This window comes from Pelodiscus sinensis, chromosome 1, assembly GCF_049634645.1.
Source record: "Pelodiscus sinensis isolate JC-2024 chromosome 1, ASM4963464v1, whole genome shotgun sequence".
NCBI classification, from domain to species: Eukaryota; Metazoa; Chordata; order Testudines; family Trionychidae; genus Pelodiscus; species Pelodiscus sinensis.
In genome coordinates this window covers 26541832-26569569 of record NC_134711.1, presented here as the reverse complement: position 1 = coordinate 26569569, position 27738 = coordinate 26541832, and the positions used below count along the sequence as shown (strand labels likewise).

The following is a 27738-nucleotide window of genomic DNA, read 5'->3' as shown; positions in this document are numbered from 1 at the left end:
TATATGTGATACTACAGTATAGCATGCCATATAAATATATAATTTAAACTTACTTGGTTCTGAGTCCTTCCTCTTCCTCTGTTTAGCTGCCTTGTGTACCCTTCCTCTCCTCTTTCCTTCCCATTACCTACTCTCCCTGTTTAAGTTGTACTTGTGACCAGAAATAGCTGGGTGCTGGTTGTAGGCTGAGCCTGCCCTGCTGCTTCTCTTATTTACTGTACAGTTTTTCTGGTCGCATCACTTCCAACCCCGCTAACAAGAAGGCCTGATTGGAGAGACCTGTTATATTGGGCCACAGAAAATATTGAATAAAATAAAATGCTTTGTGCAATTATACTACAGGCAGTCCCCGGGTTACGTACAAGATAGGGACTGTAGGTTTGTTCTTAAGTTGAGTCTGTATGTAAGTCGGAACTGGCATCCAGATTCAGCCGCTGCTGAAACTGATCAGTTTCAACAGTGGCTGAATCTGGACGCCAGTTCTGACTTACATACAGATTCAACTTAAGAACCCCAGGCATCCCCAAGTCAGCTGCTGCTGAAACTGATCAGCGGCTGATTCCAGGAAGCCCGGGGCAGGAGCTTCCTGTAGTCAGCCACTGGTCAGTTTCAGCAGCGGCTGACTTGGGGACGCCTAGGGCAGAGCAGCTGGGGTGCTGCTGGGTTGGTCCAGTAGCGCTGCCGCTCCTCGGCGCTACTGGACCAACCCAGCAGCACCCCAGCTGCTCTGCCCCAGGCTTCCTGATTCAGCCGCTGCTGAATCTGACCATCAGTGGCTGAATCAGGACGCCTGGGGCAGAACAGCTGGGGTGCTGCCCGGTTGGTCCAGTAGCGCCCAGAGCGGCGCTACGGGACCAGCTGGCAGCGCCCCAGCTGCTGTACCACAGATGTCCGGAGCAAAGCCACGGAGCACGGGGGCAGCGGGACAGCCCAGACGCGCCGTGGCTGTCCTGCTGCCCTCGGGCTCCGTGGCTTTGCTCTGCTTTGTTCCCCGTCCCCCTGGTCTGCAGACCAGGGGGACGGGGAGCAAAGCGGCGGAACACACGGGCAGCGGACAGCCCAGACGCATCTGGGCTGTCCGCTGCCCGCGTGCTCCGCGGCTTTGCTCTGCTTTGCCCCCCCGTCCCCCTGGTCTGCAGACCAGGGGAATGGGGGGGGGGCAAAACAGAGCCAAGCCGCGGAGCGCCCTGCCAGCTGACAGCCCAGACGTGTCTGCAGACCATGGGGAGGGGGGGGCAAAGCAGAGCCAAGCCTCGGAGCGCGTGGGCAGCGGACAGCCCTGTCCGCTGCCCACGTGTTCCGCCGCTTTGCTTCCTCTCCTTGGTCTGCTGGAGACCAGGGAGAGGAACGGCCCCGTTCGTAACTGCGGATCCGACGTAAGTCCGATCCGCGTAACTCGGGGACTGCCTGTATAGAATGGATCGCTTCCTTCTGTTAGCACTGTAAATAGGGAGGAAGATCAACCTTGTCACTTATGAGCAATCAGTTCAAGTGTGTGTGTGTGTGTGTGTGTGTGTGTGTGTGTGTGTGTGTGTGTGTGTGTGTGGAGGAGAGCGGGAGTCGTGGGGAGGGCCCTCTGGCTAATTGTGTGACACAGACTGTCAGATATAATTATGAGTGCTATCAACATGAAATGAGTGAACTTTGTTTAACAGAATAGTAAAGATGCATCTTAATGTCTAAAAATAATTGCAGTACTGCAGGGTTATTGTCCTAACTTACTGGGTTTCCTAATTTTTTAAAGTGTGACAACATGAAAGTGTTGAATTTACCTGCAATTCATGCAAACTTACAACTTTTATAGACGCCATCTGCACCAGATGCACAAATGGAACTACTGTTCATTTCATAATATATGTTTTAAAAGGTGGAGTTTTTGAAAAAGTAAAAAAAAATCACTACCATGAAAAATAATACACTGCTAAGCTTTCCTTTTGCTTTTTAAACTAGTTACATTGGAATTTTTTTTTCGGAGGTCACTTGAGGCCTCTACTATGACATTTTCTTGACATTTATATTTCCAATGAGGTATCAGCTAGGCACTGGAGAACCTTTTGGCCTGCTCATTACTGAGAGCTTTGTTATTTTATAACAAAACCAAGGCCACTCAGGTTACAACGATCTCCATGGATCTTAGATTCTCTGAAATTCAAAAATATACTTTAGAACCATACATTGTCCTTTGTATGGCATGGAATGCTAAATTATTGATAGAAACAGTGAAGCAAAGAATGAAATGTAAACACTATACATTCCAAAATGTATTTAGAAGGAACAAGGATTCCTTAATATTTGGGCGTAGAAATTGATTGAGAGAAACTTCCTAGGCTCATAAGGAATAATGTATACATTATTAATGAGAATAAAAAATAAAAATAACAATTGCATAGACATAAACTAGTCTAAAAATTGCAAAGGCTGTCAGTCCTCATGCTATAGGACATAATCTGATCACCTGATGGAGTCAGACAAAATTTTTCCTTCTCTTTAGGATATAATATAACATAGTTAAGTGCTATGTGTGTACACTCTGAACAAGAGACCACACTTACTAGACAACCATCCCAAATATAGTGGTTACATGGTTTGCACCATTATTAGAACAACCAATTTTTCTTGGTCTCTTTACAATTTGTTATAGTTGTAGTTTTATAAAACTTCTAGTTTTATGTTTGTATTATTTCTAATTGTTATTTTGTGCTTCAATGGTTTCTAAAGGGCATCATGAACTCTGCTGTCATTCTCCATATTCTGTATCTTATCCTGTGGAACATTGTGATTTAGTTGAATCTGTATTTCCTAATGGAAATGTTCTAATGGAAATATTTCAGTCAACTCTAGTTTTAAACCTTCTGAAGCTATCTAGTGATATTCTATTTTGCTCAGCTTTCTTTAGAATTTTGTAAGGAAAACTTTATGCATTTAGTAGCTCAAATGAAGCTGCAGTTTATTAATATTATGGAATTATACTATTCAGAAACAGGAGGCAAGGAGCAGTATTTATAAGATCTCTATGCATACTGTAAAGAGGATTTGACTTGATTTGTAATGTTTTAGAGATTGTTTTGTGGATTAAATCAGTGTGGAAGGAGACTCGGTAAATAAGATTGAAGACCAGTTTTAAGTCATGACCAGTTATTTGGTCATTTAAACTAGAGTTTCAGGGACTTAATGTAGGTGAATGTCAAAGGGAGCTATTAGCTTGGGAGGGATGCACTTTGTTTTGTAACCCAAAATGCTTTTAGAAACTACAGCAAGGAGCAGAAGATTTGGAATTAAGTCTCATAAGAGAAAAAAGTAGAGTAGTAGTATTGTAAAGTTCATTCTTATATCCAGTAAATCCTAATTTGGCACTATCATGGGGTATGCAAACAATATGCTGGGCCCAAACGGCTTAAAAGGCAATATTAACCCACAGTACATTGTCCAGGGACTTAGTAGAAAGGGAGGGACCAGGTCCCCCTAGCATGTCCCACTAAAGGGCAAAAGTGTGAAGGCAGTAGGAAAGCCCAAACACTCTTGGCCTGGGGCAGGAACCAGGGACCGCTAGTGAAGCAAATGGGTTGGAGGGCAGGTGGATGTACAATTCACTAGGCAACCCAACCCCCTAAGCACCTTATGACACTCACTGGAGATGTTGGGGATGCTCTATGATCTTCATAGCCAATGATTCTGAAGGAGAATTGAATAATAGGGGGACAAATATGGTCTCTCTCTTCACTGAAATAGTAAAGTATACAAATGCTGTCTGTTTCATAAAAGAAATGATTACTGCCAAGCCATGGTTAGTAAGCGTTAGTAGAAAAAACTTTTTTCCCTACTGGTTATCCCATGTGATGTGGAAAGTGGGTACACTGAAAGCCACTTAACCATTTTACAGTTATTTATTATATAGTAGTTATTTATTAACATATATAGTTATATGACATGCCTGGTGGGGCTTAATTAACATTTGTAAAGAGATTTGAGATCTTCATATAAAAAAGGGCCAGATGACTACAAAATATTTTTATATATATGTATATATTTCCAAGAAATCCTTCATTGTTAGTTTGGAATCTGAGGAACCATTACACTTTAATCAGGGTTGCAGTGTGGAAAGTCAAGAACTAGTGGCACAAAGGTATACTTAATTTTTGTCGTGCTTTCTTGCTAGAAGAAGGAAATTGTTTTTAGTGTATCATTTCTTGGAGATGCTTCATGGCTAAAAAATGACTTTAAATACTTACTGTTTTAGAATTGTTGTGGGACAGGGAAATTAAATGCTACATTCCTCCAAGAACAGCTTCTTTCAAATAATAATTTAGAGATCTTCGAGTAATGGACCCTCTATTCCAAACACAGATACATGTGCTCCCTATTCAGCAGCTGTGTCTGTTGATCTACATGGTCACCTGACATTGCCACATGCTCCATGTGAGGTTATAAAAGGCTGTACAGGACAACATGCTCTGTCTCATTTTACTATATGGTCGGAGTCTGGTCGGATGGGGGGGGGAAGGCGGGAGGTAAATAAAGTGTCCGTCTGCTATATACATTGGACAAACGTCTCAGACACTTCGCCAAAGGATCAATGCCCACAAAACAGATATCAGACAGGATCACAAAGAAAAAACAGTTTCTTGCCATTTCAACTAGAAAGGACATTGTCTCAACGACTTGATTACCTGCATCCTGCTTCAAAGACCTTTTAAAACTTCACTTCAAAGAGAATCCGCTGAACTGTCATTCATGCTTAAATTCGACACCTTACGCTCAAATTTGAATAAAGACACTAATTATCTTACCCATTACAAAGATAGCTTCCCCAATTATCACCTCTAATATCATTAGCTCACAGACATTTACCTCTCCCCCTTCCCCCCCCCCCCCATCCTCCTTCTGTTCTGAAATTTGATTTGTCCTTTTCATATGTGTTCACTTTTTTTTATTTTTATCCTTTGGTATATATGATTGTGACAATTTTCTTCCACTATTTGATCTGAGGAAGTGGATCTGGCCCACGAAAGCTCATCATCTAATAAACCATCTTGTTAGTCTTTAAAGTGCTACGCAGTCCTGTTTTTTACTTTGAAAGCAGTGAGTTTCAGCATCACTGGCATCCCATATCCCTCTCTGCATGCATATTTTAGTGTCCTGACTGTTCAAGGCCAAGACAGACTTGCAGTCTGCGAAATCTTCTGCTCCAGGAAATTCCTAAAGCTTGACTTGTGATAGATTTGTGAGAGTGGACCCGATGGGCTTTGGATGTTTGCATAGGCTTTGCAAAACATTAAGCACCATCTTCTCCAGTCTCCACCCCTCGGCTCTCAGAAGGTTGCAAGACCAGCTTATCCTCATTCATTTTAACCCCAACTGTACAGCTAATTTAATTTGGGCATACGACCTCCCAAAATTGTCATGTGGGGGGAAAATAAACGAGGGAGCAAAAAATGTACCCCATTCTTACGTTTTTTAAAGTCCATAGCACATTGCTGTGTAAAACACCAGACACACCCAAAGTATGTGCAACCCTGCAAACACCCAAATGCACAATACAGTATAACTGTGCATCTCAACAAATTAGAAACAGTAACTTTAAATCATAATATATCTGTTATTGCTAAACAAGTTACAGGTATACGCAGTTATAGGAAGGAAGGTGGGGGTAGCTGCTGATGACAGGACAAACAGAAAGGAGAAGTTTCCTCCTACCAGCCAATCCAAGCACTGGAAAAAAAATGTTGGAATTGATGAAGGGCAGTTCTTCTGACAACAGCCCTTCTTTAATGGCTGACATACATGTTGATAACATCCAAACTATCCACAGGCCCTGCCCCAGCACCAGTTGTTGTGGCCAACAACAATCTTTATTTAAAATATAAAAACTGGACATAATGAACATTTCAGCAGAAATATGCTCATACACCACTCATTCAAGAATATAATGCAGTCTAACAAATAAACACATTAAATTAAAAAGCACAGTCCTTAACTCTTCTGAATTTAGCTGAATACATTAAGGCATAGTACAAACCCTGTAGCACTGCAGATCTAGAGAATCTGAGTTCATGTTGTTTATGTATATTTTTACCAAATTAGTTTCACTCTATTCCCACTTTGCATGACTCAATTCTAGAGGCTACTGTAGCTTTCCAAGCTTACAAAGAAATATTTCTTTGGCAACTAGTGCTTCACGATGCAGCCATCTGCTGCCTTTTAAGTTTTGTCTAGTTCTGGCAATAGCAATAATTAGAATGAATTATCATGAATAGTAGAATGAATAAAGGTTGACATTTAAGGGGTAGAGTATTCCAAAGTAAAATATATTCTTTCAAATACTTAATGAATTTAGAGACATTCCTAAAGCTGTTGTAATATAGCGAATTTAAGTTTGTTTTACTGAATTTAAATATTCAGCTTTGCTGTAAGAAGCAAAAGTTCAACTAAAATCTTGCCACCATATAGTGACTTTTGGGGAAGAATGTGTTAGGAAAAGGCAGAATATGATGTCACCTGTGTTTGGTTCCCTTCCTCATCATAAGGACCAGTTGCTCCATCTATCTTGATTTTCAAAGGTCCAAACAGCAATTAGGTGCCTAGAGTGGAATTTTCTAAAGGATGCTGTCATTGAAAGACACTTTCTCCTTCCTCCAGCCAGTCCCAGCTGATGGAAAGATGTGCTCGGGAAATCTCACCCCTATCCTATTAGCTTTCAGTGAATTAAATTTCTAGTTTCCATTCTGACCTTTGAAAATCTCCCTGTTATTACTACACTACTCTATCAAAACCCATGCTTACTTTTATCATCTTCGCAATGGTATAAGAGTACAGTTTGCCGTGCCTACTTTGTTCTCTCATGCTCACTGTAACCAAGAATCCCACATATGTCATTAAATGTTCTTCATGACATCTATCAGCATGCAGACTGTATTTCTATTTCAAACTTCATTGTATACGAATGTTACAGGCTTTGTTATAAGTTTCTTATCACCAGTTAAGTTAGTTCCAGAATGTTCTTTAAATGATAAGATGTTATAAAAATATTTCTTGTTCGAGTGTTTGCACATATTAGTTCTATCGTAACTGTGCATGAGCTGGGTCATCAGAGCTTTTTGCCTTAGCAGTTTTTGTAGAGCTGGCTGTGTTGCCCCCTTTGAGTGCCCTCTGCACCTCTGTTCCTGTCATTGACCCTGATCTCGGACGCCGCGGATCTGGGCTGGGGGGCCCACTTATGCAAGCTCAGCATCTAGGGCCGCTTGCTACATGGCGAGTTAGCTTTTCATATCAACATCAGGGAACTCAGAGCCAGCCATTCTTGCCCCACCTGAAAGTCAAGGTGTTACAGGTCCTCACAGACAATACCTCACAGACAATACCACCACTACGTACTACATTATAGGCAGAGAGGGGCCAGATCACAGCCCTTTGTCAGGAGGTGCTCGGCCTTTGGGACTTCTGTATGCAGCATCCCATTCATCTGATTGCCACCCATCTCTCCAATCCAAGAACATTCTAGAATATGGCCACAGCAGGACCTTCTCACCTCACCACGAGTGGTCCCTCCATCTGGACACGGTCAATGTAATTTTTTTAAGGCAGGGAGCTCCCCAGGTGGTCCTGCTCATGTCCAGGAAGAACAAGAAGTATCACCCAGTTCTACTCCATCCACGATCTTGACAAGGGTTCCCTCTAGGACACCTTCCTCATTCCGTGGGTGGGATACTCATGTATGCCTTTCCACCAGTGCTCTTAATACACGGGTTCTATTGAAAGTCAAGCAAGACAGAGCAAGGGTCATCCTCATGGCCCCCGTGTGGCCCTCTCACCACAAGTTCAGTATGCTCTGTCGCTAGCCACACCTCTTCCGCTGCCTCTTCAACCAGATCTGCTGTTGCTGAACCACAACAACCTGCTATATCTGAATCTGGCAGCACTGCACCTGACATCTTGGCTGGTGCATGGCTGAGTTCAGATCAGACAAAAAGGCATGTTCGGTCTGTATTTAGCTAGTGTTGCTCAGCAACAGAAAGCCTTTGCCAGGTAAGTTGCCTTGGTTGAAGCAGAAAAGATTGAGTACTGGGTGTTGGAGCTGCACTTTCAGGCCTCACTGCAGGATATTCTAGACTACTTGATGCATCTTCTACTTGATGTATCTTAAACTTCAAGGATTATCTTTATCTTTCCTCGAGATCCACCTAATGTCCGTCTGGGCACTATATCCCCTGGTCCAGGCAGGTCCCTCTTCACCCATCCCATGATGGTGAGCTTCTTAAAAGGGCTGGAATGCCTCTACTCATGTCTGGGAACCAGATGTCCCTTGGGACCTGAATCAGTTCATGGATTCTCCTTTCAAACTTTTGATTTCCTGCTTCCTCCTGCTTTTCTCCTGGAATTGGTTTCTTTACTGATTGCTGTCACATCAGAACATAGTATGTTGGAGGTCAGGGCACTTACTTTGGAAATGCCCTATACAGTCTTTTTCAAGGCCCTTCAATATGCTGAGAATCCTCTGCCCCATTTTTAAGATGAGGAGTGGAGGCTGTACACCCTGGATGTCAGCCAGGAGCTGGCTTTCCTCTTAGATAGAACAAAGCTGTTGTGTAACTCAACATAGCTGTTTGTGAAGGATAGGATGAAAGGCCACCCATTGTCCACTCAGAGGATCTCATCCTGGATCCTGACCTGCATGCAGTAATGCTGTGAGCTGGCTAAGGTATTCCCTTACTTGCCTACGGTGCAGAGATAATCAGCAGCCTTCTTGGTACAGATGCCAATCTAGGAAATCTGTCAGCCAGGATCTGTTCATATTATATTTGCATCACATTATTCACTGACCCAGCAAGCTCAGTTAGACACTGGCTTTGGGTAGAGCAGTGCTACAGTCTACAGTGCTGTGAACTCTGAGCCCACCATGAAGGATTCTGCTTTCACCTACGATGGAATCAACATGAGCAAATACTCAAAGAAAAAACAGTTCCCCTCCTTTTGTAGCTGTTGTTTTTTTGAGATGTGTTGCTCATATCCATTTCAACACTTGCCATCCTACCCCTCTGCTGGAGTTGTCAGCAAGAAGGAACCAAGAGGGCATAGGGCCAGCAGCACTTGATATACAGTACATGAGTGTAGCATTCAAAGGGGCCACACTGCTGGCCCTATGGATATTGCTAAGGCAAAAATCTCCAATGACCCTGTGTATACCTACAATGGGACGGACACAAGCAACATACCTTGAAGAACAAGTTAGGAAAAGGTGGGTAACTGTTTTTTCTAGTTGTTTGGACTATGCTGCTCTGGCTACTCAGTTTTATCTTTATCCCTTTGAACCTTAGTTTAATTGTATGTTATATGGAAATAGACTCAGCCAATGAAAGTCAAATACAAGTGTGTGATATCTGAATAGTTTTTTTTAAAAAATAGTGATTAAAAATGCACATATACAGAATTAAGTTACCATCCCGTTATTGTTGAGTTCCATCTTCTTGAATGGCAAAAATGAAGACTAATTATGTCTGGATAAAAGGGCTCTGGCTGTAACTTATTAATATGCTTTAAGTGTAATTCTGCTGTGTAAAAATGGTATTGTGGGGTTCCATGTTTGTATTTCAGTTACTTCATATAATGTTTTCTCAGTTTACTAATAGAAACGTTGTATTTTCAACTTCTGTTATATTGAACTCTAAAACCCGAACATTCTGTTGTTCTTACTGGCTTAATCATCTTCATTAATCAAGATTCTGCAGCTGGAACTACGTTCTCTGTACTGTCTGAACGATGTACACATTTTAACAGAAACTAGCTTACTCTCCTAAGTCAGTAAGAATTTCCCGGTGTTAAGAAGTACTTAAAAAAACCTTTTTGTTACTGAAGACAGCACTCAGAGTAGATTATTAAGAAATTATTGCTTTTACAGAGACATTCTTCTGATTATGATCACACTTAGTGTATGGTAGTGACAACAGGTCCCAGTGGTTGTCTCATATAGGTTTGTGCCCAAGTCTTTTGTGGGGATGTGTGTTCAGTCATAAATCCTTTAATAAGCCTTCTCACCAGTGGAAGAATCACTCACTTTTGTGAGAGTACTCTGGGCCTTTTGGAAAACAACAATTAGGCCCCAACATTAGGGCCACCTATGTCTGTCTACTATCCCCTTTCTTGTCAATCTTAGCCAGATTATGGGATACGGGAAGAACTTTACTCCACCAGTGAACCCATCAGTAAAGATGAAACATACTGAAATAAATAATGCACCAAACACATTGGGAAAGTTCATTGTATCTCTCACATAATTGTTTTGTGATCCAGAGAGTGAAGCCAACATAACCACTGCCTACTGTATGTTGGTTATGGTGTTGCCAAGAAGAGAGCAAAAAAACATACATGGCCCAGGCAGTCTATCATGTGGAGAAAATTTCTTCCTGGTACCAAACTTGGCAATTATTAAGAACATAATAATGACCATACTGGGTCAAACCAAAGTTCCATCTAGCCCAGTATCCTGTCTGCTGACAATGGCCAATACCAGATGCCCCAGAGGGGAGGATCACAACAGGTAATCCTCACGTGATCCCTCCCCTGTCTCCCACTTCCAGAGAAACAGAGGCTAGGGACACCATTCCTACCCATCCTGGCTAATAGCCATTGATGGACCTAATCTCCTTGAATCTGTAGCTCTTTTTTGAACCCTGTTAAAGTTCTAGCCTTCACCACATCCTCTGGCAAGGAATTTCACAGGTTGACTGTGCACTGAGTGAAGAACTTCCTTTTTTTGTTTTAAACCTGCTGCCTATTAATTTCATTTGGTGACTCCCTAGTTCTTATATAGTGTATCATCATTATTATGCTGATGACCCATCCCATGTCCTCTACTTACTGTTTAAAGACAAACCTGTTAGATGCAGAGCTTTGCATTTGGGGACATTTTGATTTAAGTAAAAGTCTTTTTATTCTACAGATGGAGTTAGCAGTGGCCCCTCTCTGCAGGCGAGTGTCTGATCTAGGAAAGTCTTATAGGCTTTTGAGGTCATTCAGGTGAGTTACAATCACAGTATCTCTAGCAATTGGTAATGTGGCCAAATAATATTATTAAATTACTTTCCAACTTGTTGCTTGTGATTCTTATTTAAAACCTTCTGGCAACTTCACATGCAAATTAACAAATTAGTGCTTTTTCTTTTATTCATACTGTAACTACAATTTGGTGAATTTTGTCATGCTAATGTCTACTAAACTGTACTTTTTTACATTGTATTTGATGCTAGTTCTTATGATAATGAACTGTGTTGTCAGACCGAGGGATTTAATAAAAATATAGATCTTGCATTGCAATGTTCGGTGATTGTTTAATTAAAATAATATGCTGTACAAAATTCTGCATTAGAAATCAATGATGCAAACCAGGAAAAAACAAATGAGATGCACAAGCAGAAATAATTCTAGTCTCTAAAAAGCTTAGTACAGTCGTGGCACTATATGAATAATAATATTTTAAGATGCATCTTTTTCCTTTCTTTCATAATTATGTTATCAATCTTGTGCTTTTCCCAGACCACTGCTGTTCCAGACTAGTGAGCATATTGCCAATAGTCCAGCTGTGGGAGATATTATTCCATTCAGCATTATTCTTCAGTTCTTATTTACAAGATCACCACCTGAATTGAAATCACCATTCCAGGTAATTGGGGCTTCCTTTTTGAAATATTCCATTAATAGATTAACTCTGCCATGTATCGGTGTATCCTCTCTAATGAGAACCCACATTCAGGAAACAGTTTCTTGGTTCTGTTTTTATTTGTTTGTGGTGAGAGCGCTCACCGCTTTTTATATTTTGGTTAGTTTGTGGAAGTCAAAGAAAAAAATCCAAAAAACACTCTGCAGATAAGCTGTACTGAAGTTGCTCCCAATTTTCTTGTATTCTTCCAGATAAATGTAGGACTTTCTCTGGTGTTCTTTTTAGAGCTAGGAATTCTTAAGTTAACATATGTCCTTGAAAAGGGTTTTGTTGTTTTCTTTTATGTTGTTAAAGTCTTCTGTCGTTTAGTGGAGATGGAGACAAAAATTTCTCTAAGAATCCTAAATGAATCTACATCTGTGTATCATCTACAATTTCTTTGATGACAGTTTATTTTTATTGCTGATTAGCTGTTGTGATAGTGATGAGCCAGCTTCACTTGACTTGAATTTAGTTTACCTTTATATCTGACACTTGTGCATGTCTGTTTGACATTATAGCAAATATCTTTTACGTGCTAGTGTTTAATGGGTTTGTCCATATTTCTGTGTATCAGAGAGCAGAGTGGTCCATTGCCCGTTATTCCCAATGGCTTGATGACCATCCATCTGAAAAGGACAGGCTTGTTCTCATAAGGTAAAAATAATTATTCTTCTATTTGAATGTATTACCATGAAGCAATATTTCACTGAGAGCCCAGAATTGCTCTTGTGAAGTAAGATGTGAACTGTAAGGGCTTTGTTCCAGAGTGTCACTTTCTGCCCATCTTTAGAGAGGAACCGCAAAAGATTTCCCGCAAAAGCCCACCCCTAAACACTCCTTAGTTACATTTTTAAAAAGGGAAAATGCAAAATGGTTTAAGAATGTAATAACTACTTTATTTTCACAAAATTGCCTCCTTAATATCTTGAGAAATCTAGGTTTAAGCCTTCCTACTACATATGCTAACAGTGAGTGACATCATAGCCATAAACAAAGGGAATTAAAATAGGTGTTCAGATGAAAAACTTCTATTTACGAGAGTTGTGATATCATTTCTGCCAGAAAAATGAAGAAGTCAGCAACTCAAGATCTATAGGAGATAACAGAATCTGAGATGGTACTAATACAGAGCACTAATGACATCTTCCCTTTAAGGATGTGAGCAACTAGTCAACTAGTTGACTACCCGATGAGCAAATAGGAACTCGACTAATTGTCTGTCCGTCCGTCTTCCCCTCCACCCTGCCTTGCTATCAGAGAGAGGCAGTAAGATGGAGAACACAAGCCAGTGCTGGGAGGAGCCGGCTTAAAAGTCGGTTCCTCCCTCCCCCAGCATTGTCTCCATGGGGGTCGGGGGCAGTGGGGAAATGTTCTGAGCAGGAATTGAAACAGTCCAGCTTGAGCAAGTCCCACTGCTGCTCCTCTCCCTTTAGAATGTACAAGAGCTGCCTGTGGCTCTTGTACATTTCAAAGTAAGAGGCACAGAAGGGAACCTGTGTCAGCGGGGACTGCTTTGCTCCCTGCTGGCGCAAGTTCCTGCTGCCTCTCTCCCTTTGAAATATACAAGCACTGTGGGCAGCTACTGTACATTTCAGAGAAGCAGAAGGAACCCACTGCCTCTCTCCCTTTTTAAATATACAAGCGCTGTGGACAGCTACTGTACATTTCAAAGGGAAAGGCACAGTGGGATAGAGAGTGAGCCCCTTATCGACTGACCAAGTAGTTGATGGAAATTCCATTAACTACTCAATTAGCTGATTAATTGAAATTTAACATCCCTATTTCCCTTCACAGTTTTATAGTTATGGACTTCCTGATTTGGGATCTTAGAACAGATTTTTGCTTTTTTTTTTTTTTTTTAAATATCTATAGTTGACCTTTAAGAATTCACAGTAGCTAAGGAGCTACACATTTGCGATTATTCTATGCACTTGTTTCTACTTACTTATCATCACTGGATCAATTATCCAACATGCTAACAAAATGTAACAAAAGTTGTAAGTCCTGTGTCCTCTCCTTGACTTGTTTTCATTTATTATTGACTATATGGGGAAGCAGTAAAACTGATTCTGTACAAAATACTGTCCAAAATGTGCACAAAGAAAACAAATGGGAAACACAGCAAAAAGTATTTTTCAGTCTTTTTCAGTTCCAAAAACCTTAAAAGTTACCTGTAACAATGGTAGGTGAAATGCAGACATAATGGAACCTTCAAGCTGATGTATCTCTATTAGTAGGTATTTTCAGAATTAACAATATTTGGAAAAAACTCTTTTTTCACAAGACTAAGCAAACAATTGACCATGTGACCTCAATATGTAAGCCTGGATTTCTTTTGGAATGCTGGATTCATCATAAAATGCACTCTGAGGCAAAGGTTAACATTTCATTGGTTTATGTTGCATATGACAGGCTTACAAAGGGTACGATCAAGCCTTTGTTTTGGATGATAGGAAGGAGAGTGCTGCAGTTTGAACCCCTGCAGGATTTCACATGCAGCTAGAATCTCTCCTGGGGCTTCAAGGGATGAATGATGGAGTCATAGCTCTGCTGAGCTGGGTTTTTGTGCTATGCCACCTCTCTTGATTCATGTGAAGAGACGGTGGGGATATGGCCCTGCCTTTCCCTGACCCCTTTTTGGGAGTCTCCTGCTGCTACTGGTGCTAGCCAGGAACAGTGCTCCTACCCAGCACAAGAACATGCCTAGCCCTTGCTGGTGATCCTTGTGCAGGGCTGCTCACAGTGTAGCCTAATGTGGTCAGGAAGCAACATTGTTAATGTATTTGTGTGTGTGCATTCCAATCATCTGCTAAGATTATGACTGGCATTTAAATTTCATCCAGCAATATTTGCATTGAAAAGATACTTTTCTACGTGTACTTTTAAACTGAAAGTAAAATATACTGTCAATAGAAATTTGCTGTAATACAGTTATACTTCATGAAGTTAACAGTGATACAGGGTACTTAAGAGAATGGCTGATTAATATATTTGAGTACAGCTTTATTTCATAAGCCTCTGTGAGGTGTTACTGTGCGATGGCTCACATACAATTGGAAATAAAATTTGGAAGCTTGTATACAATTATTAAACTATTCTTCTTTTCTTCTATGTTACACCTTACTGTATTTTGAACCTGCAGCATTTAGAATATGTAATTACTAAGTGATTTTTGTCTGCATCTTTACTTCTGCAGTAGATCTGGTCATCCCTTCTCAACAAAGATATATTGGAATTGGTACAAGGAAGGGCAAGAAAAATGGTTATGGGAAGGTAGCATCTTCTGTATGAAGAGAGATTGAAAAGTGAGATTTTTCATCTTGGAAAAAAGACAGTTAAGGGGGTATATGATAGTGGTCTATACAGTTGTGACTGATGTGGAGAAAGGGAGGGAGTAAGGAAGTGTTAATTTACTCCTTCACATAACATGGGAACCAGTTCACCCAATGAAATGAATATTCGGCAGGTTTAAAGGAAACAAAAGGAAGTGCTGCTTCACACAGCTCTCAGTAAACCTATGGCACTTGTTGTCAGGGAACTATAACAGGGCTCAGAAAAATACTAAGTTATTGGAGGATTAGTCTGTCAATGGCTATTGGCTAAGAAGGTCAGGGATGCAACTCCATGCTCTGGGTGTCCCTAGTAGTTGCTGATTGTCAGAAGCTGAGAGTGGATCATAGATCACTTGATAACTTGTTCTGTTCATTCCCTCTGAAGCACCTGTTGGATCTCTGGTCTGATCCACTATGGCCATTCTTATGTGGTTGTATTCAACACCTAAAACAGTATGCAAAATATGTCCCTTCATGTCTTGAATAGAGGAGTAGAGGGATAGCTGAGTTAGTCTGTTGGAAAAACTTAAAAAAACAACAGATAGTTTAGCAGCACCTTAAAGACTAACAAAACATGTTGATGATATCATGAGCTAGTGGATTGTGTTTTGTATTACAGGTACTGGTTTTCCTTGTCATACATGGGCTGTTTACATTTCTAGTTAAGTTGGTCAAACTCAGAACCACCCAATCAAATTGCTGAACCCTTTTTTGCTAGGAAGTGTGGGGTAGAAAAGAAAAGTACCCAAGCAACGCTAGCTTGTTCATAAAAATACTTTGATACGAGTTATCTTTTGGTTGGCAGAACTATAGATTACAATTATTTGAGCTAATTTTTGTGCAAGCTTTAATAAAATAGAGTGATCTTCCTTCTGTGTAGTGTTTATGTATATAAGCTTTTGTAATATTTTGATTAAACAGAGGTAGTTTATGGCATAATTGTCTGTACTATCATAATCCATAGATATCTCCTCTTTGCCTTAGACTTTACATAGCAAATAACAAAATAACAAGAACTTATTTGTAAAATAGTTCATAGCCCTGATCCTGTAATCTGACCAGTTCATACTGATCTGTGCACCTGTTCGGGACCCTGTACATTATTAATAGTATTATTTGTTGTATTAAGAGTATTTAGGAACCTCAGTCATGGATCATGAGTTCATTGTGCTAAGCACTTCACAAACACAAGACAGTGTACCCCAAGCTAACAGTCTAAGGAAGGGCTTGTCTGAGTGAATCAGATGTCAGGATTGAGGATTTAGTATTTCAAGTATATAAACATTGATGAATGAATGAACAATCCATTCCATTGGCATTTACTGAGATTGCTTTAAGGGATAGTATCCAGATCATAGTTTTGCTAATTGTTTTAATTTAGATAGAAATCTTCATGTTTTGAAAGAACAATTTATAAAAAATATCTAGTCTTATATAATCAGCTTGTCCTGAATTCTAAGAAAGCTGATGTTTTTGCTCAAGCAAGTGAAGTAATTTAATAAGTGCTTTAAAATCTTCTTCTGTTCTTCTTTATGTGGGTGGGCATCTTAAACTTCGATTTTTTTTCGTACATCTGATGGAATTTTTCATGAAACATTAATATATGCAGAATATCCCACCAACCCTCTTTCTGTAGCTTTCTCTTACAAACGAGATCTGTAATGTATATCACATCTGATCTTTTGAAATGGAAAGGGAATTAATGAACAGATTTTATGTCCTTTGATTAGATTTGAAGATGCAAAGTATAGGGCAATATTGGGTATAATCTCTTGGAGACCGGGTTCTCTGAATTATATAAACAGGGTTTGTTTTTTTCTTAAACACTTGGAATACAGTATGCACATAAATTACATCTCTCTGTATGACAGTATGATCCAGTTTCTTTTTCAGTGTCTCATGATCATTTAGCATATAAAGCATCCAAGTCTTCAACTGCTCCTTATTTACAAGTATCTTTACAGTGTACTCTGTGGGAATAAATTAATTTACTACTCTTGATACAGAATTATCATGGTAAAATGATGCATCAATACTTAACTTTCTTATGCCATCGTCTATATCAGTTTTTATAAGTTAGGACTGGTAACATTTTTATAATGTGATGACATAACCTGCCTCATAACATCGTTAATAAAACTGGTTTTCAGACAGGACTGAACCTCTTGTGTGTGTGTGTGTGTGTGTGTGTGTGTGTGTGTGTTTTTGTTTGTAGCAGTTTTATAAGAGGTTTACACACTTTTGTGCTCCCATAAAGCTAGGAGTGAAATATGACAGTGTTTTTCAATGACTGAGTTACCGTGCCCCCTGCACCTTACTGTCATTATCTTTATTGCTGAGGGACCCATCTCTGTGTGTCATGATGTCCATATGCTACAAGTAAAGTTACATAATTTCCTTGAAGGAGGAGTGAAACTTGCACGTCAAGTTTATTTCCTAAGTTAAAAATTGCTGCATCCCAAGCGATAAACAGTCCTGGGCTTTAACCGTATGTCTCTTCAGCAAACCTCTGGGGCTTGGGGAAATGTTGATGTTATTCTCCAGGCTTCAAATGTTGCTTCCTCTTTTTTCTCCCTGCCAACACTCTTATCAAAGCCCTCTTTTTTAAGGATTGTAGAGGATTTAATTCAGGCCACATGGATGGAAAGTTCCTGGCAAGTTCCATTGTGCCCTGTGGTGCCCCAATTTGAGCTGCTTTGGATTAAACCATTATTAGCCAAAAATGGAGCATTATACTGAAATGGGATTGTCTGACAGTCAGAGCATGGTCAGACTCCACCAGTTTTGTTAGCAGCTGTAAAGTATGCAAAGTCCCTATTATCTGGAAACTGCCACTGGGAATTCCACATTCATGTGTCACCAAAACCATAGCTGCTTGAATGTCTCTATTCCTATATTCCTAGACTGCTCAAATGCAGCCCATGCTGCTCCTTAGGAAAGCTTCTCTGAGTGCTTATGTCCATCCAGGTGTGCGTGCGCTGCATGCACAAGTTCCGGAAGCTTTTTGCCCTTAGTAGTACCTATTGGGCTATCCAGTGAGCCCCTTGGAGTGGCGCCACTATATCGACCCATATATACTCCTGCTGGCCCACCATCCCCTCAGTTCCTTCTTACCACTCCTGATGGTTGCTGGATGTAGCAAGTGCGCCCTTGGCCCTTTCTTTTCTTAATCACCTGTGAATAGTTCAGTCTTCTGTAAATAGTGTTAGTAGTTGTTCATTCATATTTTAGTATTGAGTTAGAATTTGCACCTCATTCCCACCTTAGGGGGAATGCCAGGGTCCCATGGCTTCAAACCTTGCGCGTGGGGCCAGAAGCACATGCCGTGTGGGGACCCACACAAAGAGTGCCTTAAGTGCCTCGGAGATGGACATTTGACCGACTCCTGCAAGATCTGCAGGTCATTCAAGCCTAGGACCAAACGAGTGCAATTCTAATGGAGTTAGTACTCCAAGCTGGCACTGGGCCCTGCACCATTCATGAGTAGTGTGCTGGCATTAGTGTGAGGCAGCTGCCACACTAGGGCTCTCTGTGGCGTCAGGCTGCTTGACAGCACTGTGGCACCAGTCCCAGGTATCGAGGATGTCCAAGAAGATGTGTCAGGGAAGAGCTCCATCAAGACAGGAGCATGGGGTGTGTCTGCGGGGGGGACACCCGAAGTCTCCGTCCTCGCACTGGCGCGACGTTGCTCCTATGCTGCATAGGCAGATGTTGAGCTTTGTGCCGGGCAAATTAGTCGAAACAATAGTAAAGAATAAAATTGTGAAGTATGTAGAAGAACATAATTTGTTGGACAAAAGTCAACATGGTTTCTGTAAAGGGAAATCCTGTCTTACTAATCTATTAGAGTTTTTTTAAGGGGTTAACAAACATGCGGACAAGGGGGATCCAGTAGATATAGTATACTTGGATTTTCAGAAAGCCTTTGACAAGGTTCCTCACCAAAGGCTCCTGTGTAAATTACATGGCCTGGGATAAAAGGGGGAAGGTCCTTTCTTGGATTGAGAACTGGTTAAAAGACAGGAAACAAAGGGTAGGAATAAATGGTAAATTTTCAGAATGGAGAGGGGTAACTAGTGTGTCCCCCAAGGGTCAGTCCTGGGACCAATCCTTTTCAACTTATTCATAAATGATCTGGAGAAAGGGGTAAGCAGTGAGGTAGTAAAGTTTGCAGATGATACAAAACTGTTTAAGATAGTCGAGACAGAAGCAGACTGTGAGGGACTCCAAGAAGATCTCACCAAACTGAGTGATTGAGCAACAAAATGGCAAATGAAATTTAATGTGGATAAGTGTAAAGTAATGCACATCGGGAAAAATAACCCCAACTATACGTACAGTATGATGGAGGCTAATTTGGCTATGACAAATCAGGAAAGAGATCTTGGAGTTATCGTGGACAGTTCTCTTAAAACTTCCACACAGTGTGCAGCGGCGGTCAAAAAGGCAAATAGGATGCTAGGAATTATTAGGAAAGGGATAGAAAATAAGACCCAGAATATCTTACTGCCCCTGTATAAAACTATGGTACGCCCACATCTTGAATACTGTGTACAGATGTGGTCTCCTCACCTCAAAAAAGGTATTTTGGCCTTGGAAAGGGTTCAGAAAAGGGCAACTAAAATGATTAGGGGTTTGGAACGGGTCCCATATGAGGAGAGGTTAAAGCGACTGGGACTTTTCAGTTTAAAAAAGAGGAGACTGAGGGGGGATATGATAGAGGTATATAAAATCATGAGTGGTGTGGAGAGGGCCGATAAAGAAAAGTTATTTATTAGTTCCCTAAATAGAAGAACTAGAGGACACCAAATGAAATTAATGGGTAGCAGGTTTAAAACTAATACAAGAAAGTTCTTCTTCACACAGCGTGTAGTCGACCTGTGGAACTCCTTGCCAGAGGAGGCTGTGAAGGCTAGGACTATAACAGAGTTTAAAGAGAAGCTAAATAATTTCATGGAGGTTAGGTCCATAAAAGGCTATTAGCCAGGGGATAAAATGGTGTCCTTGGCCTCTGTTTGTCAGAGGCTGGAGAAGGATGGCAGGAGACAAATCGCTTGATCATTGTTTTCGGTCCACTCTCTCTGGTGCACCTGGTGCTGGCCACTGTCGGCAGACAGGATACTGGGGTAGAAGGACCTTTGGGTCTGACCCAGTACGGCCGTTCTTATGTACTGCTATTTAGACAAGAAAATTATGAAGACTACCTAGTTAATAGTAAAAAACTAAATCAAACTTTAATGTTAAGAACTAGCACTACCATTTAATATTAATAAACCACTTTTGAAAAATCAAGCCCGGATGTGGTCTAATTCACCCATGTTATTTATTGGGTGAAAGCTATGGCATGTGTTAATAAGCAGGTCAGACTTCTGGCCGTAAATCTATACACCTCTCCTGGCAACACACGACACTGCATAGGAAAAATCCAGTAAAAAATGCACACATAGATGTGAAAATGTCATTATTATAATTTAGAGCAGTATTTCTCAAAAGGTGCAGTAAAGAGGAGCCACCTACAGCCCTCTTGCATTTTTTTTTCCAGAGTCTCACCTTAAAAAAAAAAAAAAAAAAATTGGCTGGTCTGACTGAAGAACACATTCACTCTATGCCCTTCAGTCTACAAGCTGCCACTAACTTAACTATTTCACTGCTGAAAGTACAAAAAGTAGATCTTCATAAAACAGATGTGAGGGGAAGGAAGAGCCTGTGATGATACATAAATGAAAATGTCTAACACCACATAGTATTAAAGGATCAGTTGTGACTAGTTTTATTTTCCTGTTTTTGAGAGGGATGTTGCAGAGCTTCCAAGAGTCTGGGAAAACACTAGTTTAGAAAAAGCGATTCACTCCCGATTCAATAAATACTGATCAAATGCCTTTTTTAGTATTTCACAGTTCTAAATTTACAAATCTACTCTGGTTCCAAAACTTATTTATACAATAGCTAACTGCACAAATAATTAAGTCTAACTTCTTTACAATGAAAATGATCCTCTACTTTCTTTTTCTTTTTTTTTTTTTTTTAACTCAGAGGTGCACTGGAAGCTTACGTTCAGTCGGTAAGAAGTAGAGAAGGAAAGGAGTTTGCACCGGTCTATCCCATAATGGTTCAACTGCTGAAGAAAGCAATGTCTACACTTCAGTAACAGCATACAGCCCAAATGCTGTTGAAATTCTATATTGCAATTGGGCACTGAGAGATGAATGCTTATTGGGTTAATATAATTATTTTCAGATATGCTATAATTTTCACACATGTGATCAGAAAAAGCCCTGTCTAATAAAGATTCTCACATCTTTTCTTTGTACTCTATATTCTTCAACTTTTGGCTAAACAGTAGGAAATGTTTTATTATAATAGAATAATATAATTTCAAACAAACTATTTTTGTTTCACTACAAAGAAAATATTTTCAAATAATATTTGCTTAATACTTTCTAATATCCTTTCTGAATTTAGAAGGTAAAATAAAAAATTAGGACTTGCACAAATGTTCTATATGCTTTAGTAAATGAATTCTTATAAATGATACCTACACATTTAGCTATTTTCCTGAAAATGGCACAATAAAGAGCTTGATTAAATATTAGTGTTTTGCAGAAAGGTGGCATTTTTTTATAATGTTAAAATGAAGGGGTTTAAATTCCAGCAGAGTTAGATTGTTTGATGTCTAATATTCCATGTAAAAAGCACTAAGTTTATCACAAGAAAAACATTCACCTTTACAAAATAAAGTAATTTGATTCTCAGCAGCATCTTAGAACTTTGAAGTAATACTCATTTTGACTTTCTATCTTTTTTGTTTCAAATACAATAAAGAGCATCTACTGTCTTTTGATCTTGAATTCAACATTTAACATTTGATGAGTGGTTTCCTAATTACAAAAATGCATCAAAAATACTTACACAAAATATGCAGTTAAAATATTCTACACATTTGGTTCTTTATAAAATTACACTACACAAATCTTTATAAAGATTTGCAATAAGTAAAATGTGTATTTCTGCAGAACTGATTTAATGACTAGTTTTCTTTAGTTTATAAAAAAAAAATACCCACCACCAAGAAGTTTTACAAATTTATTTGAAATAATACAAGAATATAGTGTGCAAAAATTTTAGGGGCAACATCCTGTAGACACGTGTCAAACAATTAATTTACAGTTTGTGATTCTTTAAAAAGAAACACACTGCTTGTTTAGTAACATGAAAAGCCATGATTGTAAAAGTTTACAGCAAAAGCAGCTGTAATTCTAATGTATCTGGTCTAATTTTAGACAGTTGGAGGAAAAAAGTAAAGTGCAAGTGTTGCACCTACATAAGTGCAAAGTTTGCCCCCACCATAAAGACATCTTATGGCAAAATAAAATATAATCATAGAATATGTGGCAGAAAAGACAAAACACAAAGTTCAAAATACAATGGTGATAATTATAATTTGCAATATTTTCTTGAGATAATGCAATGCTATGAATTCATTTAATCCTTGCCCAGGCCATTATTTCCATTGGAAATAATAGCTCAGAGTACTGTCAGCCGGTGCAAAAACATCACACCGTGGATATAAATTTTACATGTGGCACCCCACCAAGCAACTCTCTTGCTACATTACACTACACTGTCCACTTACCACACAATTCGGCAGCTTGTTGGCACAGGGCAGACTGGGAGTTTGCAGGTTGGTGCTAGGGCTTTTTGCCATTTCAGGAAATCCCAGCTCCCAGAATTGTAATTAATTACATGGCTTGTGCAATACATATTAATCAGCAATAGAAATCAATGTATAAACAGCTGTTACATATTTTAAAATTCCCCTTTTTTGTACATTTTTAAAAAATAAAACATTTATACACATCTCCTCTTTTTCCTAATTTACTTAGCACCACAGGATAGCCATTTTCAAGCCTATATTACCTGATAGATGTATATGAAGTTTGGAAGAAAAATAAGGCAATTTGGTTTATGATGTTGACAGTTTTAGCATACTTAATGCTCTATTGTAAAAAAGCAAATTCTCATTCCCATTAAATCAATTTCTGACTTGATAATGCCAGTATTTTGTGGTCTCACAAATTCACAACTGGTAAGACCTTGATCTTCATAAGTCTCTCCATCAAGTGTCTGTCAGCCATTAAGAACAGTAAAATTCTGATTTAATGTTGCTGTGAGCCCTGTAAAAACATTAACAAAAAAGAAACCAGTTAGCAATTACAAAGGAAAGAGAAACACAGATGCAGTAGTAGGAGATGTGAAAAGGATGTATTTACAGAATTTACAAAAGTATTCACAGTTGCTAATTAAAGTGCATGCAAAAAATAACATGCTCACACTCCAGTGGTCGCAAAATGAACTAGCAATTACCTCTATTCCTTGACTAACAAGTGAAGCCAAATAATTATTTGGAGAGGTCTCTGAATCACTTGTTTGCTCACTGAACCTCAAGTGAAGTGTACCAAGCACACAGAGCACTAGCTTTGTCATGGAGGTAATGTCCATAACTACTGTATCTATACACCCAAAAAGAGTTAACAGGGAAAATCTCAATACAGAGGGGGCTAAGTCCAAGTTCTCCCTCTTACTGAGGCTAAGCCAAGACTTGCTGAAATGTTGCTGCAAATACCCAGGTGCAACTGAGTTTAATTTGGTCTTCATGTCTATGACTAGGGTATGTACACTAAGCTGCCTTACTGGCACAGGGGCTCTCACACTGGCTGTGTCTAGACTGCACCCCTTTTGCGGAAAAGGGATGCAGATTAGACACAGCGCAATTGCAAATGAAACAGGGATTTAAATCTCCCCCGCTTCATTTGCATGAAACATGGCTGCCGCTTTTTTCCGGCTCGGGGCTTTGCTGGCAAAAAGCGCCAGTCTAGATGGGGATCTTTCGGAAAATAAACCCTTTTCCGAAAGATCCCTTATTCCTCTTAAAATCAGGAATAAGGGATCTTTCGGAAAAGGCTTTATTTTCCAAAAGATCCCCGTCTAGACTGGCGCTTTTTGCCGGCAAAGCTCCGAGCCGGAAAAAAGCGGCAGCCATGTTCATGCAAATGAAGCGGGGGAGATTTAAATCCCCGCTTCATTTGCAATTGCGCTGTGTCTAATCTGCATCCCTTTTCCGCAAAAGGGGTGCAGTCTAGACACAGCCACTTAGTCTCAAGACCACATAATTGGGAAAACACAGTTACTGAATAGAAGCCATTAATAAGACTACACTGGCTTAGTGCAAGCTTAAATAACTGGGTTTGCACATGCAACAGACGTTTTACTGCCTTACTACACAGTTTCTAATGTCGAGTCTGTTGTTGTAGAGTTGCATAGAAAGAGACGAGCAGTCAGCTGGGTGGTGCCATTTAGGATTTGGTGGTGCTTTGTGCTGCTCAGGGACCAAAGGCTCTGCTATGTCCAGTGCAACCACGGTTTGGCTAAGCCCTAAAGCAACACCTGCACATCTCATTTGCACTCAAGTTGAAATCAGTGCAGACTCCATGCTCTTTGAAAATAGTCTCACTGCACAGACAGGTGGAATACATGTGGGCTTTTGAGGAGAAACATGAGAGTGGGTGACTATGGAAGTCACAAAGGCATCCGCTTTGCAGCAAGCCAATAACCCCATGTCATCCCCTTAGAATACACTGTGACTGCAACTGTCCAACAGCAGGACAAAGGCAATAGAGCAATCGTCACCAACTTGTCAGTCATGATCAACTGGTTAATCCTGCAGACTCTCAGCTGATTGCGATGTCCTGTGATGCAGAAGGGCTGGGAGGCTTCCTGCCTGCCTTGGCCCCATGCTGCTCCCAGAAATGGCCAGCATGCTCCTGCAGTTGGGGGGAACCAGAGCTTTCTGTGCATTGTTCCTGCTTACACCGTAGCTCCCACTGGCTGAGATCAGGGAATTGGAGCCAATGGGAGCTGCAGGGGTGGTGCTCACAGAGAGGGGGCAATATGCAGAGCCACAGGGGCATGCTGGCCCCTTCTGGGAGCTGTCTGGGACTGCCTAAAGTGCCACCCCCTTCAACAGGCAGGTTCTGCTGCAGCACTAAGACCAGGAGTAGCATGAGTTCAGCAGCCGCAGCTATGCTAGACCAGCATTTCTCTTTCACCACTCAATCTGCAGCCTCTGAGAGCCAGGCCCCTTCTTGCATCTCAAGCTCCTGCCCCAGCCCTGAAACCCCTCCCAGAGCCAGAACCTGGTACCACCTCCTGTATTCCATATTCCTTCCTACACCTTACACTGCATGTGACAGCGCAGACCCCCTGCTTCTGCACCTCAACCCAGAGTCCCCCTGCACTCAAACTCTCCTAAAGCCTAGGCCACTCAGCCCCACTGCAGCCAATCCCCCCAGGACCGCCTGTTCCAGCCCCCAATATTTGCCCTGTTCCCAGTGCCAGCCCTGCCCCTCTAACTGCACCTCCAAAGCCCCCCATCCTGGATGTCACAGTGCCACTCTGTGTCAGCCCCTCCCCCCCGCCTCTTAAAGCCACCCACATGTGCAGCAGGAGGGTTGCGTGGTGCCCACAGCATGCCAAGCCCTTGCAGAATGCCGCAGCAGCCAGGCACTATGTGGCGCTTGGCCCCAGCTGAGCACCGTGGCAGCACTTGGCCAGGGCCAAGTGCCGTGTGGAGCCCAGCTGCTGCGGTGGTCAGCTCAAGCCAAGCACCACATGGAGCCCAGCTGCAGCAGCAACCAGGCCCCTGCTGAGCACCGCTGAGCGTTGCAGCTGCCCATCATACAACCCCACCAGGGAGGCCACATAGCAGCCATCAGAGAACCAGGGGCATGGTGAGGCTGCCCTAGTAGAGCGAGCCTGGGACAGCCTCACTGTGGCACCAGCTCAAGCTGCAGCACACCTGGTTGTCTGCTGGGCCACTCATCCCACTGCTGCAAGAGGAACCCCAGCTGACAGGCTCCACCGGGGACTAGTGGTTGGGAACCACTGGGCTAGTGCAATAAAGGAGTGCATAAGCCTATGAACTTATTTTTAACTATGTAACACAGTTGCACGGTGACAGAAACATACTGAATTTGTTCGTTTCCGTTTCCAACAGTCAGGATTTAAACGTTTTTGTTCTTCAGCCAAAGCCTTGGCTTCTAGTGTGTACATCCGTCTTTCCTCATTCTTCATTTTCTTCCACCTGTCACCAAGTATCACACTTATGGCCCTGCAAAATAAATGTTTATAGAATGGTCAAAGCAGGAAGTTCTTATAAATTCCATAACATCTCTTGTCTCTTGTAAAAGCCTGCCATCAGAAGGACATGTTAGATGTGACAGCACACAAGGCATCAACAATTTCCTCTTCACAGTGTGTGAGCATGTGTCTGACTATTCTATACTCGCTGAATAGTCACAAGAAAGACCCCCAACAATTTTTAAAGTAAAGCCAGACGAGCATATTTTGACATTTAAAAGTAAATTTGGACATCAGATGACTATAATCTAACAAAGTGGGAAAGTTAAGAGTTTTGTTGGTCATTGTGTAGCTATCACCCTTTACGTAGAACCACACCATATTTACTTAATTGTTCTCTGTCACCTCATTTTATGGGATGATGATATGACAGCACTTGCTGAAAAGATGCTGCTTCATAATTAGGGTGTTGATTATGCAGCAACCCAACAAAAGATTTTGTTTAATGAAAACTCATGAGAGTTGGCTTCCATCTGGTTGATGGACTGGCCTACTGTGGAGATGTGTTCAGAGTTCTCCACTATTAGCCTTTGTGGTGACAGGAGGGGCAGTCCAGACTGTTGGATTCTTGAATAAATTCTGTGCTGAACAGCAATAAGGGACTGTTTGTTTTGACTCACCCCTTGATTATTCCCTGAACATTAATGTGAAAAAAATCTAATCTAACTTCCCCTTAACAGGCCTGTACAGTATCTCTCCTCTTTGTGCCATATGGCTTACCTGCTTTCCAAAATGGCAGTGATTAGATGTTTAGACAAAATACAATTCAGAGCCTCACCATTTTATTAAGTTCTCTTTAAAATTACAGTGAATGTTTTAATTAATGATTCATGAAAACACTAGACAAGTGATATCCCCCCTCAAATTATTGAATAAATCAATGAAAATTTTGTTACCAATCTTTAAGGAAAACATACTTACAGAGCACCATAAGAGGCTCACTGTAAGCTGTGCAGTTTACAGACTCCCTAATAGAATCAGGTAAAGCATAGTCACATTAAACTCTTCTGGATATTTTCACATATCTCTGTTCAGAAGAAATTTCTTCTGCTCCCCACCAACAAGGAGACAAACGAATTGTGAAAGGCTCAACCACAGCCAAACTCCTCTGGGTTACGAAGTACTCAGGAAGCTCAATTTAATCTCTATGTACACTGTATTGTGAAATGCTTTGAAAACTCTTAAGATCAAAGGCTCCTATGTTAGTCTGTCTCTAGTAAATCCACACAGGTAGGTCAATTTGGGTACGTCTAGACTACATGCCTCTGGCGACAGAGGCATGTAGATTAGGCTACCCGGCATAGGAAAAGTTGTTACGATTGTTTCTATAGATACATGCATTCGGGTAGATAGAGAGAACATTTCAGTTTCAAGAGATGGTCCAACTGAAACAAAAGCTTTGCCTCAGGATACATCTACCAAGCAACATTATTTCAAAATAATTAGCATTACTTCAAAATAACTACACAGAAGGCAGTTATTTCAAAATAATGTTGAAATACTGTCAAGCTGGAGGAC

At 40.8% G+C, this 27738-nt stretch overlaps 2 protein-coding genes across 4 annotated transcripts in view; one reads left to right on the top strand and one right to left on the bottom strand.

Moving 5' to 3' along the window:
• Positions 1 to 21859, top strand: part of COG5 (component of oligomeric golgi complex 5) — a 349021-nt gene extending 327162 nt beyond the window's left edge. For both annotated transcript variants that reach the window (XM_006120390.4, XM_075927034.1), the window contains 4 exons: positions 10934 to 11010; positions 11527 to 11653; positions 12267 to 12346; positions 21058 to 21859. In XM_006120390.4, coding sequence (XP_006120452.1) covers positions 10934 to 11010; positions 11527 to 11653; positions 12267 to 12346; positions 21058 to 21172 — 399 coding nt within the window. In that variant the 3' untranslated portion in view covers positions 21173 to 21859. The remainder of the gene's footprint in view (positions 1 to 10933; positions 11011 to 11526; positions 11654 to 12266; positions 12347 to 21057) is intronic.
• A 235-nt stretch (positions 21860 to 22094) lies between these two features.
• The window catches only part of HBP1 (HMG-box transcription factor 1), a 45348-nt gene continuing 39704 nt past the window's right edge, over positions 22095 to 27738 (bottom strand). For both annotated transcript variants that reach the window (XM_006120387.4, XM_075927045.1), the window contains exons 10-11: positions 26050 to 26191; positions 22095 to 23198 (exon numbers count right to left, since the gene is read on the bottom strand). In XM_006120387.4, the coding sequence (XP_006120449.4) occupies positions 23181 to 23198; positions 26050 to 26191 (160 nt within the window). In that variant the 3' untranslated portion in view covers positions 22095 to 23180. The remainder of the gene's footprint in view (positions 23199 to 26049; positions 26192 to 27738) is intronic.